The sequence below is a fragment of the Harpia harpyja genome, chromosome Z, assembly GCF_026419915.1.
Source record: "Harpia harpyja isolate bHarHar1 chromosome Z, bHarHar1 primary haplotype, whole genome shotgun sequence".
In the NCBI taxonomy this organism is placed as follows: Eukaryota; Metazoa; Chordata; class Aves; order Accipitriformes; family Accipitridae; genus Harpia; species Harpia harpyja.
In genome coordinates, this window is record NC_068969.1 from 96,795,784 (window position 1) to 96,811,305 (window position 15,522).

Consider the following 15,522-nt stretch of genomic DNA (forward strand, 5'->3'; position numbering starts at 1 on the left):
ATCTGCGAAAAAGTCAAAGGTGAGGTCATCTGCCTTTCAGAAGGCTTAATAGCAGCCAGACAAAAAAAAAAAAAGCTGAAGAAAAATGCATATTTAACCTACACTGTAGCTGCCCGGTTTTGACCTATGCATGTGCATCATTCTTTGGATTTCATTTCAGTCAAGTACCAGCCTCACCTCCTTGGAGAGCTCAGGCCTTTCCCTACTTCTGCCCTACTCTAGTAATGATGCACCCCTTTAGTTAAGGGCACTTCTACACCCCAGGTTACTTGGACGATGCCCTCATGCTCACCCACAGGACTGTGCCTGCGCCTAAAATCCCTTAAGGATTTTACAGAAGCTCCAGCTTTTTTCTAATTCCTTTTCAATCTTAATTTTCCCATTCATACAACAGGAAAGCATTCTAACATCAGGACCACCTTTGTTAAGCAGCAAGAGAAAGGTTTTCAAAGAAAATTAAGGTCAACCACTTGCAAGGTGAGAAATACAGAACCTGCCTGAAGGCCAAGAAGCACAAGCCTGTGCAACCTTCAAGCCCTTGCAGGCATGTGTTACTTGTTAGCCTTTAATTGTGTAAGCACGTACTATTGACCTGGCAGGACACCTGCCTTACTAAGTATTTTGTTTTTCCCTACTTAACACATGATTCATACCATGCACAAAATGCAGAACTACCGCCCTCCTCTTAAGTGTGCCTCTGGTACTCTTGTACTGAGCCCTTCACCAACATTAACTTACCTTCATATCCTTGTCATTAGCCCACAGTATGGTCCATTTTCTCCAAGTAAATAAATTACCAAGATTAAGATAAAAATTTGCAGAAACATCCACTAAAATCAGTATCTCGCTTGCTTATTGTTAAACCTGGCATGTCCTGACCAGCTTTATGCTCTCTCAATGTAAAGCAAATAAATATAAAAAGAGACAAGAAATAAGAGAACCACACCAAACCTCCACATGAACCATCTAAGGTTTTTACTTTCTTACAATGCAGCTGCATAATTTGAGATCATCACATGCAGCAGATGTTGGCTGTAATCTTCTAACACATGACTAGCCACTAAGAGACAGGGAGGAATACTTCACTGGCATCAGAAGACAAGAGTCTCACTTTCAGCTACATAATCTGGATGGAAACATACTGCAGACCTTTCTTTTCAAAGTTATGAGAGCTTGTGCCTGCTCCTATTTGCTCCCATTTATTCTTGTCACTGAAATTTATTTTCTCTCTTTTGCCATTGGGTTGTACCCAGTTTTACTTGCCTTCAGCCTACCTGCTGGGGTCTGCCATGCTGCAAGTCGTAACCCCAGTGACCTGGTCAGCCAGGGAAAACTGGTCCCATAAAGTTAACTATTTGGGAGTTAAGTGACTGAGAACAGATCCTTGCAGTGGAAGCATAAGATAACCATAACCACAGCCAGTATCACCAGTTCCACCTGCAACAATGTGTTCATTTTTCAGCAGTTTCATCAAACAAAAGATTAAATGATAAATTAGTATAATTTAATTTTAAAGTGGAACATTAAGATATTTCCACACTGCACTTTCAGAATAACTAATTCATTAACCTCAATTAAGAAAATGTTTTTATTCTGTGCAAAGATTATTTGTATATGCCACTTGGAAGGTGGACAATGAAAAAAATCAGAGCAGAGAAAAATGCTCATGTGAGGACTTAGTAAAATATCTGTGTACTTTACATTCATACTTGAGCTTCTTTTTGAAACATTTCCAATGCAGACAGAAGTATTTCTCAGCTTTTGGTAATGAAGAATTTACTTCATTAAGTTAAGCTTAGCATAAACAGCAGCTTGAGTCAGTAGGCCCACAGTACATGAGCTGGTCTGTAAGGGATTGACTTTTCAAACATTGTCCTTTTAAACAGTGTACCTTTGTTTTGGGGTTGTGTGGCAGGGGTTTGGTAGTGGGACAGGGGGCTAAAGGGGTGGCTTCTGTGAGAAGCTGCTAGAAGCTTCCCCGGCTCCAAGTCAGACCTGCCTCTGCCAAGGCTGAGCCCATCAGCAACACTGGTAGTGCCTCTGGGAGAATGTATTTAAGAGGGGAAACCTGCAGTGAGTGAGGGGATTAGAATGTGAGAAGAACCCCTCTCTGCAGATGCCGAGGCTGGTGAAGGAGGAGGGGGAGGACATGCGCCAGAGGAGGGGATGCCCCTGCAGCCCTGGTGAGACAGCAGGCTGTCCCCCCCCAGCCCATGGAGGGGAGTGGGGCAGCAGATGCCCACCTGCAGCCCAGGGAGGACCCCACGATGGAGCAGGGGGATGTCCCCGAAGATGGCCGTGACTCCATGGGAAAGCCTGCGCTGGAGCAATCTGAGCCTGAAGGACTGCAGCCTGTGGAAACGACCCACGCTGGAGCAATTCATGAAGAACTGCAGCCCACGGGAAGGACTCATGCTGGAGAAGTTTGTGGAGGACTGTCTCCCGTGGGAGGGACCCCACACTGGAGCAGGGCACAAGTGAGGAGTCCTCCCCCTGAGGAGGAAGGAGTGACAGGGACAATGTGTGATGAACTGACCACAACCCCCATTTCTCTGTCCCCCTTTCAATTTAAAGGTTAGTTCTAGAAATTTGGAACTGTAACATCAGGGTCTTTTGCTGTCAATAACAACGGCTACACTACAAATGGCTAAAGAGCAGTTATGTGTGGAAGTAGAACAGTACAACAGTTCAATTAAGGAAAAGAGTTGTAGTGCACATTTTAACCAACACGCTACATTGCTCTTTGTGCATACAAAGTGGACTCAAGGATTTCCACTGTAAGAAAGAAATCACTTGGCAAACAAAACACTGTGTCATGCTGCCCTTTTTTTCCCTTACGGACTTGGACATTTTAAGACAGAAGCTTTACAAGACATTACATAATTCTTTGTCTTTATTATTAAATGTGAAAGTCTGACTTGTTACATTGTCACATTGCTATTCAGAAATGCTTCAGTGATGAAGGAAGTCAGTGCTGGGTCAACCTAAGTCCTCATTCTACAACATTCGTTTACAAAGAAATTATAGTAGCTTTCAACACACCCAACACAACATTCCTTTCTTCAGAGAAAAGTCACATCATTCTTCCTCTAATGGGTAAGTTACTACATAAATTAGAAATTTTTTTTGGACAACACATCCCCAAATTTTTGTAAGATCAAAATGGTCTTCTACAGATGTTACAGAAGTCTTCACACATCATCATCATCTGACGTATCACTGCTGCTCGTCTCAGAATCCTCATTCTCCAGAGTGGTTTTGAAAATGCTGTTTTTCCAGGGGCTAAACTTAAAACCACAGATGATGCCATTTTTCAAAATGCCATTTTTCCGAAGGCCATTTTTTTGTAACTGAAATGAGAAAACAAGATGTATTTAAGAGAAGGAAAAAGCTAAACACAACAATCTGTTGCATTTCAACATTCTCTACATCTTCATCTCTGGGCTACATTAGATCCACAGCACTACCTTTTCATATATACACACAAAGGAAAACTCCCCTGAGCGCCTTCACTTCTGGGCCAGCCACTGGTATCCAAGTGCCTCCAATTGTGCTAAGCTCCTGCAGTCAACGAGAGCTTACCCTCTTCTCACCCACTTCCTCAGACGTCTTGCCCCAGTGATCCCTCCTCCCACATGGTGTCTCCTGCGATGTAGTCCCTTCTTCCACAGTGCTGCAAACATCTGTGCTAAGAAGGGCAGGGTCTGCAATAAGGAAGGGGCCTAGAAGAGGAGAAGCAGCAGGGAGGAATGGGTATCTCAATCTGTCTACCTGATGCAGTTGGAAAGTCAAAAACACTGGAGAGAAAGGAAACAACTGATTCTACAAAAAGGAATTACTGCATTTCCACACAAAGTGTAAAAGCTGGGCAATAAGCCAAGCATTTAAGAGTTTAACATTCCAAATGCTCTAATTGTGGCTAGACTTACAGAAATATCAAATGTTCAGATTTAACATTGCACAAGATTCTCCCTTCCAGCTCCTCCTCACTGACCCCATCAGGTACATACAAAATTCCTACTTTAAAAAAAAAAAAAAATCAAGTCTAGATTGCCTTTTCAGACTTTGTTACTAGTGAATTAAACATCTCTCAATTTCCAGCAGAGAAAATTCAGATTTTGGAGAACCAAGGAAATTGCATAAAAACCTTGAAAGAAAATTCCCTTTCCTCAGGCCAAGTTGAGGAGCTGGAAAGCCTGTACAATTCTACTCCCAGCAACGCTGAAACTACTCAGAAGCACTCCCTTACCCTTCCCTTGATATTTCGAAGGGATACAATACCTACAATAAGCACTGGTCCCCTATTCTTTTAAAGCAACTATTCTTCCTAAAGCACAATACTGAAATGGTACTGAAAAGGCAATACCCCTAATCATCAAAATTACTGCAGGTCCTTCTCAAAGGTAGGCATTTAGGGTAGCATAAGTTCATAATGGAACATTAACTTCGTGTTACCTGTTCACTAATGACTCTGAATTCTCTCATCTCATCCTCTGTTAGTGGAGCACATGTTTCATCATTTTCACAATCTTCCTGCCAGCCCATCTCCTTTAACAACCTTTAAATTAAAAAGGACAACATTAAGGAATTTGCTACTTACACTCAAGACATTTCAAGCTCTGCCTACATATATGTGTAAAGATCTGTAACAAATGGATTAATCAGTCCATAATTTTTTTTAAACAAACTCTTACATAAAAGTAGGTTAAAAGCCTTACAAAAGATATATAAAGCATAGAAGTTGAGAAGTTCTCAGGTCCTTCACGGATGACCCTGCTTTATCACTACCCACGGCAAAAACTGTACCTTCATTTTAAGGCAAGAAATCTGTGTCAGGTGGAAAAGTAAGAATGTATTTCCTTTGCATAACTGCTCTCGTGGAGCAGCAGTGTACCCCCTTGAAAACAGTATGAAGAGACAAAGACTTACACTGAGGGAATCAGCAGGTTTTCCTGGATAACAGAGCAGCCATGAGGAATATTGGTGGTGCTCCTCCATGGCAACCAATTCAGGATGCAATGGCCTCATACAGTTTTTCTAGCACATGCTAATCTCAAAGCCAGGACAGGTTTCTTTGCAATTTAGTCTCACCCAACAGCAGATGCTGCTATTTCAGCACAGACAGACTACAACTAGGAGTGGGTTTTGAGATGAGGGCAGGAAAGGAAACAAAAGACAGATTCCTCTCGTGACTAAGCTAGAGATATCCAAAGGTGCAATAATCAATGTGTTTTAGCTAGTGCCAAAAGTGGGACAGCAGTATCTGAGCAGGAAGACAAGTGGTTTTACATGTGAAGATGCTGTGTAAATAGGGGTTATCTGAGGGTGAAGACACCGTGACATTTAACAACGAAGATAGTAAGTTCTCTCGCTGCACAGTTTTTGCCAAAAGGATTAGCACCTTCTTCAGGCAAACCATGCACCTGTTGACTTCAAATGTTAAAGGAGGTTAAAGCTATTTCACAAAAAATAAAGAGGTTTCTAAATTATGTGCCAGAACTGACAACAGACTGACCCTTAGAGCTGAAGAACGCTGAATACATTAAAACTGGGAAGTAAGATGAACTCACAGTTAATGTCATGTGCCAGGTACTTCATTTAGCCAGATGGCAGCAAAAAATGCCCTTCAACATAACTCTTCCCACAAAGAACTCTAGGTGCCAATACAATGGATGTGCATTGGGCAAACTTGCAGATGACCAGTGACACCAATGACTGTTGTTAAAACCACAATAAAAGCCTGAAATTGCAGAAGAAGGGGAGAACAGCTCTACTCTGTTCAAAAAAGTTTACAGGACAGTAACAGAAATGGAAGTTACATCCTCTGTAGTATTTGGGCCAAATTGGACAATAAGACAACCAGGAACAATTAAATCCTCGGGAAGCAGCAGAAATAATAAAGCAGAAATTTGTATAGACATACGGAAAAAGACTCGCAATGCCATATGCAGTTTAATGATAGTTATGCTTTTGGCAACAGTAATTTGAGTTAGAAAGTTTTACTGCAAGCAAGCTAAGATGTTAACAGTAGTATGTACAATGAAGTGAATAGTTACAGAGCTCCTGTTAATGTAAATAAAATTTAGCAGAATGGTTAATTAGCTTTTAAGCAACATTGTCTGAAGTTAGCAGGACCGCTGCCCCTTTAAAGCAACACTAGACTTCTAGAATGGCTAAAAGCGTGAACTAAGTAAAAAAATTAAACTTCAGATTAGTAAACTTGACTCCAACAGGATGGCTGCATGTCAAACTTCCACAGCAGAAGGGAAGCCCAAGATACATTTTGTACAAGATGTGCCAATATTGTTACTAGGTATGCACAAGTATCCTATGAGTTAAGCTGATCACTTCAAGTCCAATTTACCACAAAAAGGTTTACCATAACACCTGTCTACAAGTATGCAGAGGTCACAGCCAAAGGGCTGGGACAATATAGAGACACAGACTCTCTGGGATACCACAAAGGAAAAACACTTGCGCAGAAACCCTGTGAAGGTCATTCAATGTTATTTGAAGTGAAAAATGAGACTTAGATTTGACTCCTATCTTCTAGTCAAAAAATCAGCAGCAGCAGCCTCTAGTGGCCAAAGATTTCTGTCTCCAAAGCCAATGGCAGAAAAAAAGGAACAGAGCAGGGTGCATTTCATTTTTCGTACTCATGAGGGATAAGAGGTCATGAAAGTTTCCTCCACATGTATTACAAAAAGAAAAGTTCTCCAGTCCAATGTATACATATAATCTATCACAAAAAAAAAAACCAAAAAACTATCACTGCAATTCTGTAGTTGCCAGAAACAGTAAGAATCTGACAGAGCTCATGACAAGCTCATTCCAGACTGAGTTGTGATTTCCCAGCAGCATCATTCTCATCTCTGCCAGTTGCTACTGCAGTTACTTTTATGAGATACTAGAATTGTTACAATCCTTTTTTGAAGTTACTTTCTCCCCTTCCAGCGCACTTTCTTGTGATACCAGTGACAGTGTCAACTAGTCAGCCACAGAAATAATTAATTACTTTAACAATGAGGAAAAATTCACTGGTGTTTTACATAAGATGCAGCATTTAAAGTATTATTAATACAAATAGCAATTACATGCATTGTTCCTTCTAGACATGCAGACCAAAATCAGAGGGATGAAGTCACTATGCAGTTCGCTTTATTTCTTTATAAGGAAACACTTCAAATTTTTAGTAAAGCAAGTTTAAGTCAATACACAAGTCTAGCAGAAACAAAGTATATTCCATGTTGAATTAGTACATGTTTAAAAGTTAAACTTTGACAGTACTCATTAAACATTTTATGTGTTCTCAGTTTTCAGATTCTGACTTCTGAAATACTAAGAATTTATGACATGCTCACTTACCATGAAGGAACACTTTTTATATTATATAAAGTACATACCTATGCTCTGCCTCAAGTGAGCTTGAAAGAACATCTGCCCGAGGGAAAGCTGAAGATCGAATGACCTGTTGAGATGTAATTGAAGCATTGCCATTCTCCTGCGGAATTTCATTTTCAAAGTTTCGGTTTATATCTCTCTCATGATGAGGGCTGTTGCTGTTACGCAAGTTAAAGGACTCATCATCCTGTTAAAAATAATTATATATTACAAAATTCAAAAGTAAATTCCATTCACAAGTAAGTGTCTGCAAGGGCTGCAATTCAGTGATTCCATTTAATTTAAATTAAGTTTAAATGGAGACACTCTATATACTACTTCAGGGGTAATTCTGTTCATACTTCTGGAGATTGCAATACCTGGATACTACAGAAATCTTAACTTATGCCACTGATCAAGTGATGTAGAAAGCAGCTCCCACGCTCTGCCTCAAACATTTTTCTATGAAGTTTCAAACATATCTTAAAATACAAACTTATTTAAGCTGCCTTTCATACTTGCAGAAATAACAGGTTACCTGTTGAACTTACAAACAATGTTCCTAATTAAGTATCAGAGCCATGTGTGTCAGGAGAAGTTTGAAAGCGTAAAAGTTTTCACCTTTACTTAGTGTAAGGGGGAGGTCATAGCCACCCTACCTCAACCAGCAAATTCATCTGCCACAAGTTCAGAAAGACTGGATACTGCTCTTTAAATTCAGACAACAATTTCCCCTACATACATGCACGCACCACAGTTTCTCAGGCTGTTCTTAACAGGAACTGTAACTTACTAGCCATGAAATAAGAACCAGGAAAAAAGTTTATTTAGAAAGCAGACTGTTCAGGTTCACTCCAATATTAAAAGCTCTTTAATCCTATAAATCAGAGATGTTTCTTTTTATTCTACTCATTCAGCACCCTGTAATTCTTATTTAGTAATGAGCCAAATAGCCTCAGAAGTCTCACCAACTGCAAAAACAAAGAGGAGAGTACAATCATTATCTAGTTAACATCCTTTTGACAATGAAATCCCTAAACTGGGCATGTAACAGCATTATCCATAGCAGGAAGCAATCACTCCATCAGCCTGTTCTGCACTTGTAAGAAACCATACCACACAGTCCAAGATCAAGACCACCATCATTTCCCTCCTACTCAGTGTCGTCTGCTCCCAGAAATTTTAGAATGCTCAGCAAGAATTTAAGAACAAGTATCCCAGTAAACATACATTCAGCTGTTAAATCATATGCCTGAAGAATGCATCTCAGATTACCAACAAAATTCATAAAAATATTAAACAATTTTAATATATATAGGGCAAAATAGCTTCTTCCAAGCATGATTCAGCTGCTGATTATGATTTGCCTTATTATTTCAGAGGTGAAATCTGTTAATATAGGCCTCAAAATTCCATCAAGAGGATCATGCTATAGAAACTGTTGTGCAGTTATCTCCCCATCCACTCAGTTGCACACCATATCTTCTGCTGATGATCATTAAAACGAATGTTGGAGGTAGGACGGCTATTAGTTACATGATTTGTTTAACATCCTTTCACACCTGTTAGTGAAGCAGCAATGACAGGGAAAAGGAAGCATGCAGTTCCAACAATTACTCCAGGCTACATGTTAGATATACCTGTCCAAGGACACTGCAACTTCTACTACTAAAAGCCCTTTTTTTTTTTTTTTTAAATACACTTGCTCCTGAAAATCAGCTGCATACAATGGGACAAGCAAATGCATTTGACATACGTATCAAAGATATTATCAACTCAAGACAATTTCAGGAACAGAAACCCCCATAAAGTTCATGACTATTTTCATAATTCTGAAGCTCAAGACAGTGTTTCCCAATATCTTTTTCATCTTACGTCAAAATCTATGTGTATTTCTTAAACACACATGAACAACATTACTCCCAACACCCATCTCAGTGTGCTCAGCCACAGAATGCCTAATGGAAAGATGTAGACCTTTCTTAGCTCACACACACAGCTAAGTTGTACAGTCCCATTACAGCAAGTTTTATTTTGCCTGAAATAGGAACAGGGTCAGAAAAGTCAATCTTACTCTTACAAGCAATGCACACTGGCACTGTTTCTTTTTTCACATCTTTGAATCCAAATAAACCTTCCTCAAGCCCACTCATTTATCTGGCTGATTTGTAATTTATAATGTTTTATTGTTTCGTTAAAACACTTGAAACCACTCATTTACAGCAAACAGGCTTGTAATCACCTCATCCTGAATAACACAATAATTATCTTCACTTGGACTATGTATGATAACTATGCTTATGGTTTGTTGGTGGCTGGTAGCACTAACACAAATATTCTCTGGTGGCAGCCAAGCACTGCATAAACTGATCCAGATTGAAAGAAAAGTGACACATATTATATATAGACAGTATAGACCTCCAAGTTGCAATTACGAAGTAAAAACAGGTTCTTTATGTATGCATAAATTGAACTATTGGTCTTATGACTAGACCAAGAATAGAGAACTCCTGACAATCTCATTCTAATTAGAAATGAAATGGTTTGAGAAGCAGAACCAAGTTTTTCCATTAATTGTTTTGTAGGATAACTAATAGCCAAGGTATGAAACACTATCCTCCACAAGTCTATGGGGCCAGATGGGATCCACCCAAGGGCACTGAGGGAGCTGGTGGAAGTGCTCACCAAGACACCTTCCATCATTTACCAGCAGTCCTGGCTAACCAGGGAGGTCCCAGTGGACTGGAGGTTAGCAAATGTGATGCCCATCTACAAGAAGGGCCTGAAGGAGGATCAGGGGAACTACAGGCCTGTCAGCCTGACCTCAGTACCGGGGAAGGTTATGGAGCAGATCATTCTGAGTGCCATCACATGGCACGTACAGGACAACCAGGTGATCAGACCCAGTCAGCATGGGTTTATGAAAGGCAGGTCCTGCTTGACTGACCTGATCTCCTATGACAAGATGGCCCACTTACTGGATGAGGGAAACACATTTGATGTTGTCTACGTGGACATCAGTAAAGACTTTGACACTGTTTCCCACAGCATTCTCCTGGAAAAACTGGTTGCTCGTGGCTTGGACAAGTGTACTCTTTGCTGGGTGAAAGACTGGCTGGATGGCTGAGCCCAAAGAGTGGTGGTGAATGGACTTAAATCCGTGTGACCGTGATCGGTCACAAGTGGTGTTCCCCAGGGCTCAGTACTGGGGCCAGTTTTGTTTAATATCTTTATCAGTGATCTGGATGAGGGGATCAAGTGCACCCTCAGCAAGTTTGCAGATGACACCAAGTTGGGCAGGAGGGTTGATCTGCTCGAGGGTAGGAAGGCTCTACAGAGGGATCTGGACAGGCTGGATCGATGGGCCGAGGCCAGTTGTATGAGGTTCAACAAGGCCAAGTGCCGGGTCCTGCACTTGGGTCACAACAACCCCATGCAGCACTACAGGCTTGGGGAAGAGTGGCTGGAAAGCTGCCCGGCAGAAAAGGACCTGGGGGTGCTGGTTGACAGCCGGCTGAATATGAGCCAGCAGTGTGCCCAGGTGGCCAAGAAGGCCAACGGCATCCTGGCCTGCATCAGAAATAGTGTGGCCAGCAGGAGCAGGGAGGTGGTTGTTCCCCTGTACTCGGCACTGGTGAGGCCGCACCTCGAGTACTGTGTTCAGTTTTGGGCCCCTCACTACAGGAAAGACATTGAGGTGCTGGAGCATGTCTAGAGAAGGGCAACAAAGCTGATGAGGGGCCTGGAGCACAAGTCTTCTGAGGAGCAGCTGAGGGAACTGGGGTTGTTTAGCCTGGAGAAAAGGAGGCTGAGGGGAGACCTTATCACTCTCTACAACTGCCTGAAAGGGGGTTGTAGCGAGGTGGGTGTCAGTCTCTTCTCCGAGGCGAGGTAACAAGCGATTGGACAAGAGGAAACAGCTACAAGTTGTGCCAGGTGAGGTTTAGATTGGATATTAGGAAAAATTTCTTCACTGAAAGGGGTTGTCAAGCATTGGAACAGGCTGCCCAGGGAAGTGGTTGAGTCACCATCCCTGGAGGTATTTAAAAGACATGTAGATGTGGCACTTAAGGACATGGTTTAGTGATAGACTTGGCAGTGTTAGATTAACAGTTGGACTCAATGACCTTAAGGGTCTTTTCCAACCTAAACAATTCTATGATTACGTTATTGTACTAAGCTTAGTTTATTCTATTGTTGCTAAAGACACAGATGTACCTGAGTTATGTATGAACGGATACTGCAGAAAGAAAGAAACTTGTAAGAAGCACTGGAGGAAGAGTAGTACTTGGAACAACTTTTTTAAATTCATCAAAATATAATTCCTTTCCTTCATTTAAAGATCCAAGACCATGACTTAACAGCTGTTTAGAGCAAAATAAGCAGCAGTTTATGGTCCGTCTGAAAACTGCTACTGCTGGATCTACAACAGGTATGAACAAAACTACCTTCTTTTGCCCAGCATGATTCTTGTCTTCATGTTCCTTTTCCACTCTGTCTTGTTTCAATGCTTTCAAAAATTCACTCTTCTTATCAGTCCGCATTCTTGTCAATTTTGTTAAACAAGGCTGACCAACTTTGTCAACAGGGGATGAAGAATTTGACCAATTACACTAATGTAGGGAATCAGAGAAAAAAAAAAAAGAATATTAGAAGTTTATTCATTTAGAAAACTTTGAATGAAAGACAAAAAGACTCCCTGGCACCTGTAGTTTCAGGTTTTACATATATCCATGGTCAAAAACAGAGGGAAGACATTTCTATTTCAATATATATAGTTCTCACCTGCAAACCCAGAGATGCAGATTTATGGAGCACTGCTAACGACCTTCTGAAGTGCATCATACCATTAACAGTTTTGAAGTTTAAACTTACCAGGTTATACTTCCTAATGCACCATTTTTACCCCAAATCAAACCTACAAAGCAAATTGTGCAGTACTTAAAGGCCAGTGATGTGCCTTCCATGTTTCTCACACATTAACTTCCAAAAACACTTATTTAATGCAATCCTGCATAAAACTTACTGATCCCCTTATCTAGCCAAATTAAATGTTTTATAGATCTGATAAAAAAAAACTACAGATACTGCTTTATGTCTTTCACTGCATTTTGTGATAGAGAAAATACCTTGGCAGTTGATTTGAAAGGACTGAAATTGCCAACACCATATGCAGATCCATGAGGAAATGGATTCCCAACTTTATTTTCTTTTGCTTGGCTTTTCCACTGTGTAGGCTAAACAAAAATTTAAACAGAAATTTAAAGAGTCAATAACTACAATAGAATTATTTTCAGGAATCTTCAGAAAAATGATTAAGCAAAAGCAAATGATAACTACAACCACAATTTAGTGCAAACACCTGTTTTCTTGTGGAAAAGAGACTGTTTATGAGCAATTCATCTGCTCACAAAATATATACAAAAGTCATTGTTTTACCGTAAGTTAAAAACATCCTTTTTGCTCTTACATTTCTCAGAAAAGATAAATAAGAAACAAAGAGAGATACAATTACAGTATAGCTTTAAAAGAAAAATGAGAAAAAGTTGCTTCCATTCACTTTTGGGGTGTGCTGCACTTAGCAACAGTTGAAAGCATAATACCCTAGGAACAGTACTCTCAGGGGTGAAAAAAGCACATTTAGAACTACAGCATGATTTTTTTCAGCATTCTGTTCATGCCACTGGTATCCAAGACTCACCTTTGTGGGTGGAGTGACAAGTTTAGGGACTAATCCTTTATAAACACTTGTACCAGGTCCATTCCTTACTGGATGTGAATGAAGACTTCCTACTACCGGGAACCCAGATATCTGCAGTTCTTTTGTACTGCCCTTTTTAATGACCAGCATTCTCTGCGATCTAGATTTAGGATTCAAAGGGTACCCTGGAAAAAAAAGAAGGGTACATATATATGTGTGCATGTGTATACAATCTTAAGTCTCTAGTTCATAAGGCACTGGATAGCCATATAGTCCACAGCAAACAGGCATAAATCAGGAACTTAGTCCAGTGTTAGTTCCACAAATAACACACTGTCCAAATCTGGATAAACACAGGTTCTGATCCATTTTCTAGCACTGCTGTTTGTAAAATATTTCACTTGGCAATTCAGGAATTTTACTTTCAGAAAGTAAAGATATTCTTCAAAGAAGACAGCTACGCAGTTCTTGTTTGCAAATCTAAAATCCAAATACTATTATTTGTTGGTAGTTACCTAATCTTCAAAAGACATTATGGTTTTCATATTTCCCTTTAAGGTTACTGAAAAATAATTACTTATATATTTATTAACAGCTCAGTTTAAAGCCAAATACTCCACAGCAAGGCTCTATAAACATGAGACAAGATGTGCACTACTCTAGACCACAGCAATGACCAGTTTCTCTATCTCCATGCCTCTGAAGGGCATAACAGAACATGTGAGGCTCACAACATTTCCATGTTCAAGAGAGTACTAATTAAGAGACATACAGCCAGCTGTCATACTAAGTAACTGACATTTAGCAGTTTTAAAGAACACCTATTAAAAAACAGTTCTAAAATTTTCAAAAAGTGAAAAAAATACTTTATTTTTTGCACATGCCTTCCAATGTTGCATTAACAGCCTTTTCCAAGATTATCTCCTCTCCCTGCAAGCATTTCTACTTCACAGTCACCATACCCTACATTTAAAAAAAACAACCTATCTTAAAAGCATAACTGGCTTTAGCTTTATTTAGCAAGTAAATGTTACAAAACATTTGTGATAACTGTATACTTAGCTCTCATTAAACTTTACGAAAGACTTTTCATAATACTTGCACACTCCCATCACTCATACACAAGGTAAAATGGAATCTAACAGAAGCATACATTGTTAACAGGCATTAGAAAAGGATGGTTACATTCCTCCTGTCCTGAATATTGTTTGCTTTAAAAGGAAGTAATAACAGCCTTAATTTCTGTTTTTCAATTACAAAACAAAATTTGCAATAGCAGACCTGTAATAAAGTAAGATACCAAGCTGTAGCTGTAATAAGCCACTGCACTGTAGCTTACAGGTTGGACTAGATGATCTTTAAAGGTCCCTTCCAAACCAAACCATCCTGTGATTTTATGTAGCTAACAGAACTGTTCCTTCCTTTGCTTGTGAAGAATGATATCCAGAAAACCTGGAAAGCTTTCCCTCCTTCAGCTTAAACTGAGCCACATCATGCAGCAGCCACAGCTAGAGTGCTGCAAAGGTTGTGAAACATTCAAATTGCTATGTAATTTTTCTTCCCAACTTGCTTAGGAAAGAATTTAGTTATTTTTGCTCTTTTATTGAAAGATAACTGTATTTCCTGACTTTCACATGGAAGCTCCTAAACACACAAAACCGGAAAGCAGTCCAATTATTTAGGCTCCTGCAAAAGTTCTTAGCAATTAGATATTTATATTGAGGGGCTGGCCTACATCTAGTGTTACCTAAGAGTGCAAAATGTACTGGGGAAGTATGAGAAATAGAACCAGCAAATTAAAGTACCATTTAAAATGAGCAACAAGTTTCAGATCTCAGTCTTAGCAACAGTTTAAGTAGTAGCTTTTATGCTTAAAGTTATTTCTTCATAAAGAGAAAGGTTCTTATTTTGAGTAACTTTATTACTTTACAATCTGTACAGTCTAAAGCTGCCACCTTCTTAAGGAGTGAACAATTGACTTCATAAAGCCCACAGAATTGTAAAGTGGTAGCCAAATTTAATCAGGTAGATAAGAGAAAACAATCCCAAACTACAGTTCAGTTCAAGGCCTGCTCTCAGGATTGGATTTGTTACAAGTAATTCATAAACAAGACCAACAGCTTAAGGCATTTGTTTCCAGGAAGAGACCTTAGACCTCTGCAAGCTAACCTGCTCTTCCCAGTCCTCACAGGCTTCTCTTCAAACTCTTCCAACAGCTCTAATCAGTCAGAAGCATTCATTTACAAAATCTTCAGCTAGCAATCGCATCACTAGTTTAGGTTACCCACCTTTATTGCACTTCCTCTTGAAAATAAAGATGAAGATAAATTCTTGACATCCTTACAAAAAAGATGTATACTTATTCTGGAAAAGAATCTTAGCTGTGGCTGCATCTACAGACCAACAGATTGACATTCAAATAGCAGGGTTACCTCTCTAAC

The 15,522-nt window shown here is 39.9% G+C and overlaps 1 protein-coding gene across 12 annotated transcripts in view; it reads right to left on the reverse strand.

Annotated features, from left to right (window-relative positions):
* Window positions 1-2,875: 2,875 nt before the first annotated feature.
* GPBP1 (GC-rich promoter binding protein 1) overlaps window positions 2,876-15,522 on the reverse strand; it is a 38,929-nt gene continuing 26,282 nt past the window's right edge. For 11 of the 12 annotated variants that reach the window (XM_052776860.1, XM_052776864.1, XM_052776861.1 and 8 more), the window contains 6 exons: window positions 13,082-13,266; window positions 12,510-12,617; window positions 11,829-11,993; window positions 7,404-7,588; window positions 4,456-4,558; window positions 2,876-3,350 (listed from right to left, as the gene is read on the reverse strand). In XM_052776860.1, coding sequence (XP_052632820.1) covers window positions 3,192-3,350; window positions 4,456-4,558; window positions 7,404-7,588; window positions 11,829-11,993; window positions 12,510-12,617; window positions 13,082-13,266 — 905 coding nt within the window. In that variant the 3' untranslated portion in view covers window positions 2,876-3,191. Of the gene's footprint in view, window positions 3,351-3,413; window positions 3,723-4,455; window positions 4,559-7,403; window positions 7,589-11,828; window positions 11,994-12,509; window positions 12,618-13,081; window positions 13,267-15,522 lie in introns of those variants that run through there. The other variant, XM_052776865.1, reaches the window with a different exon arrangement.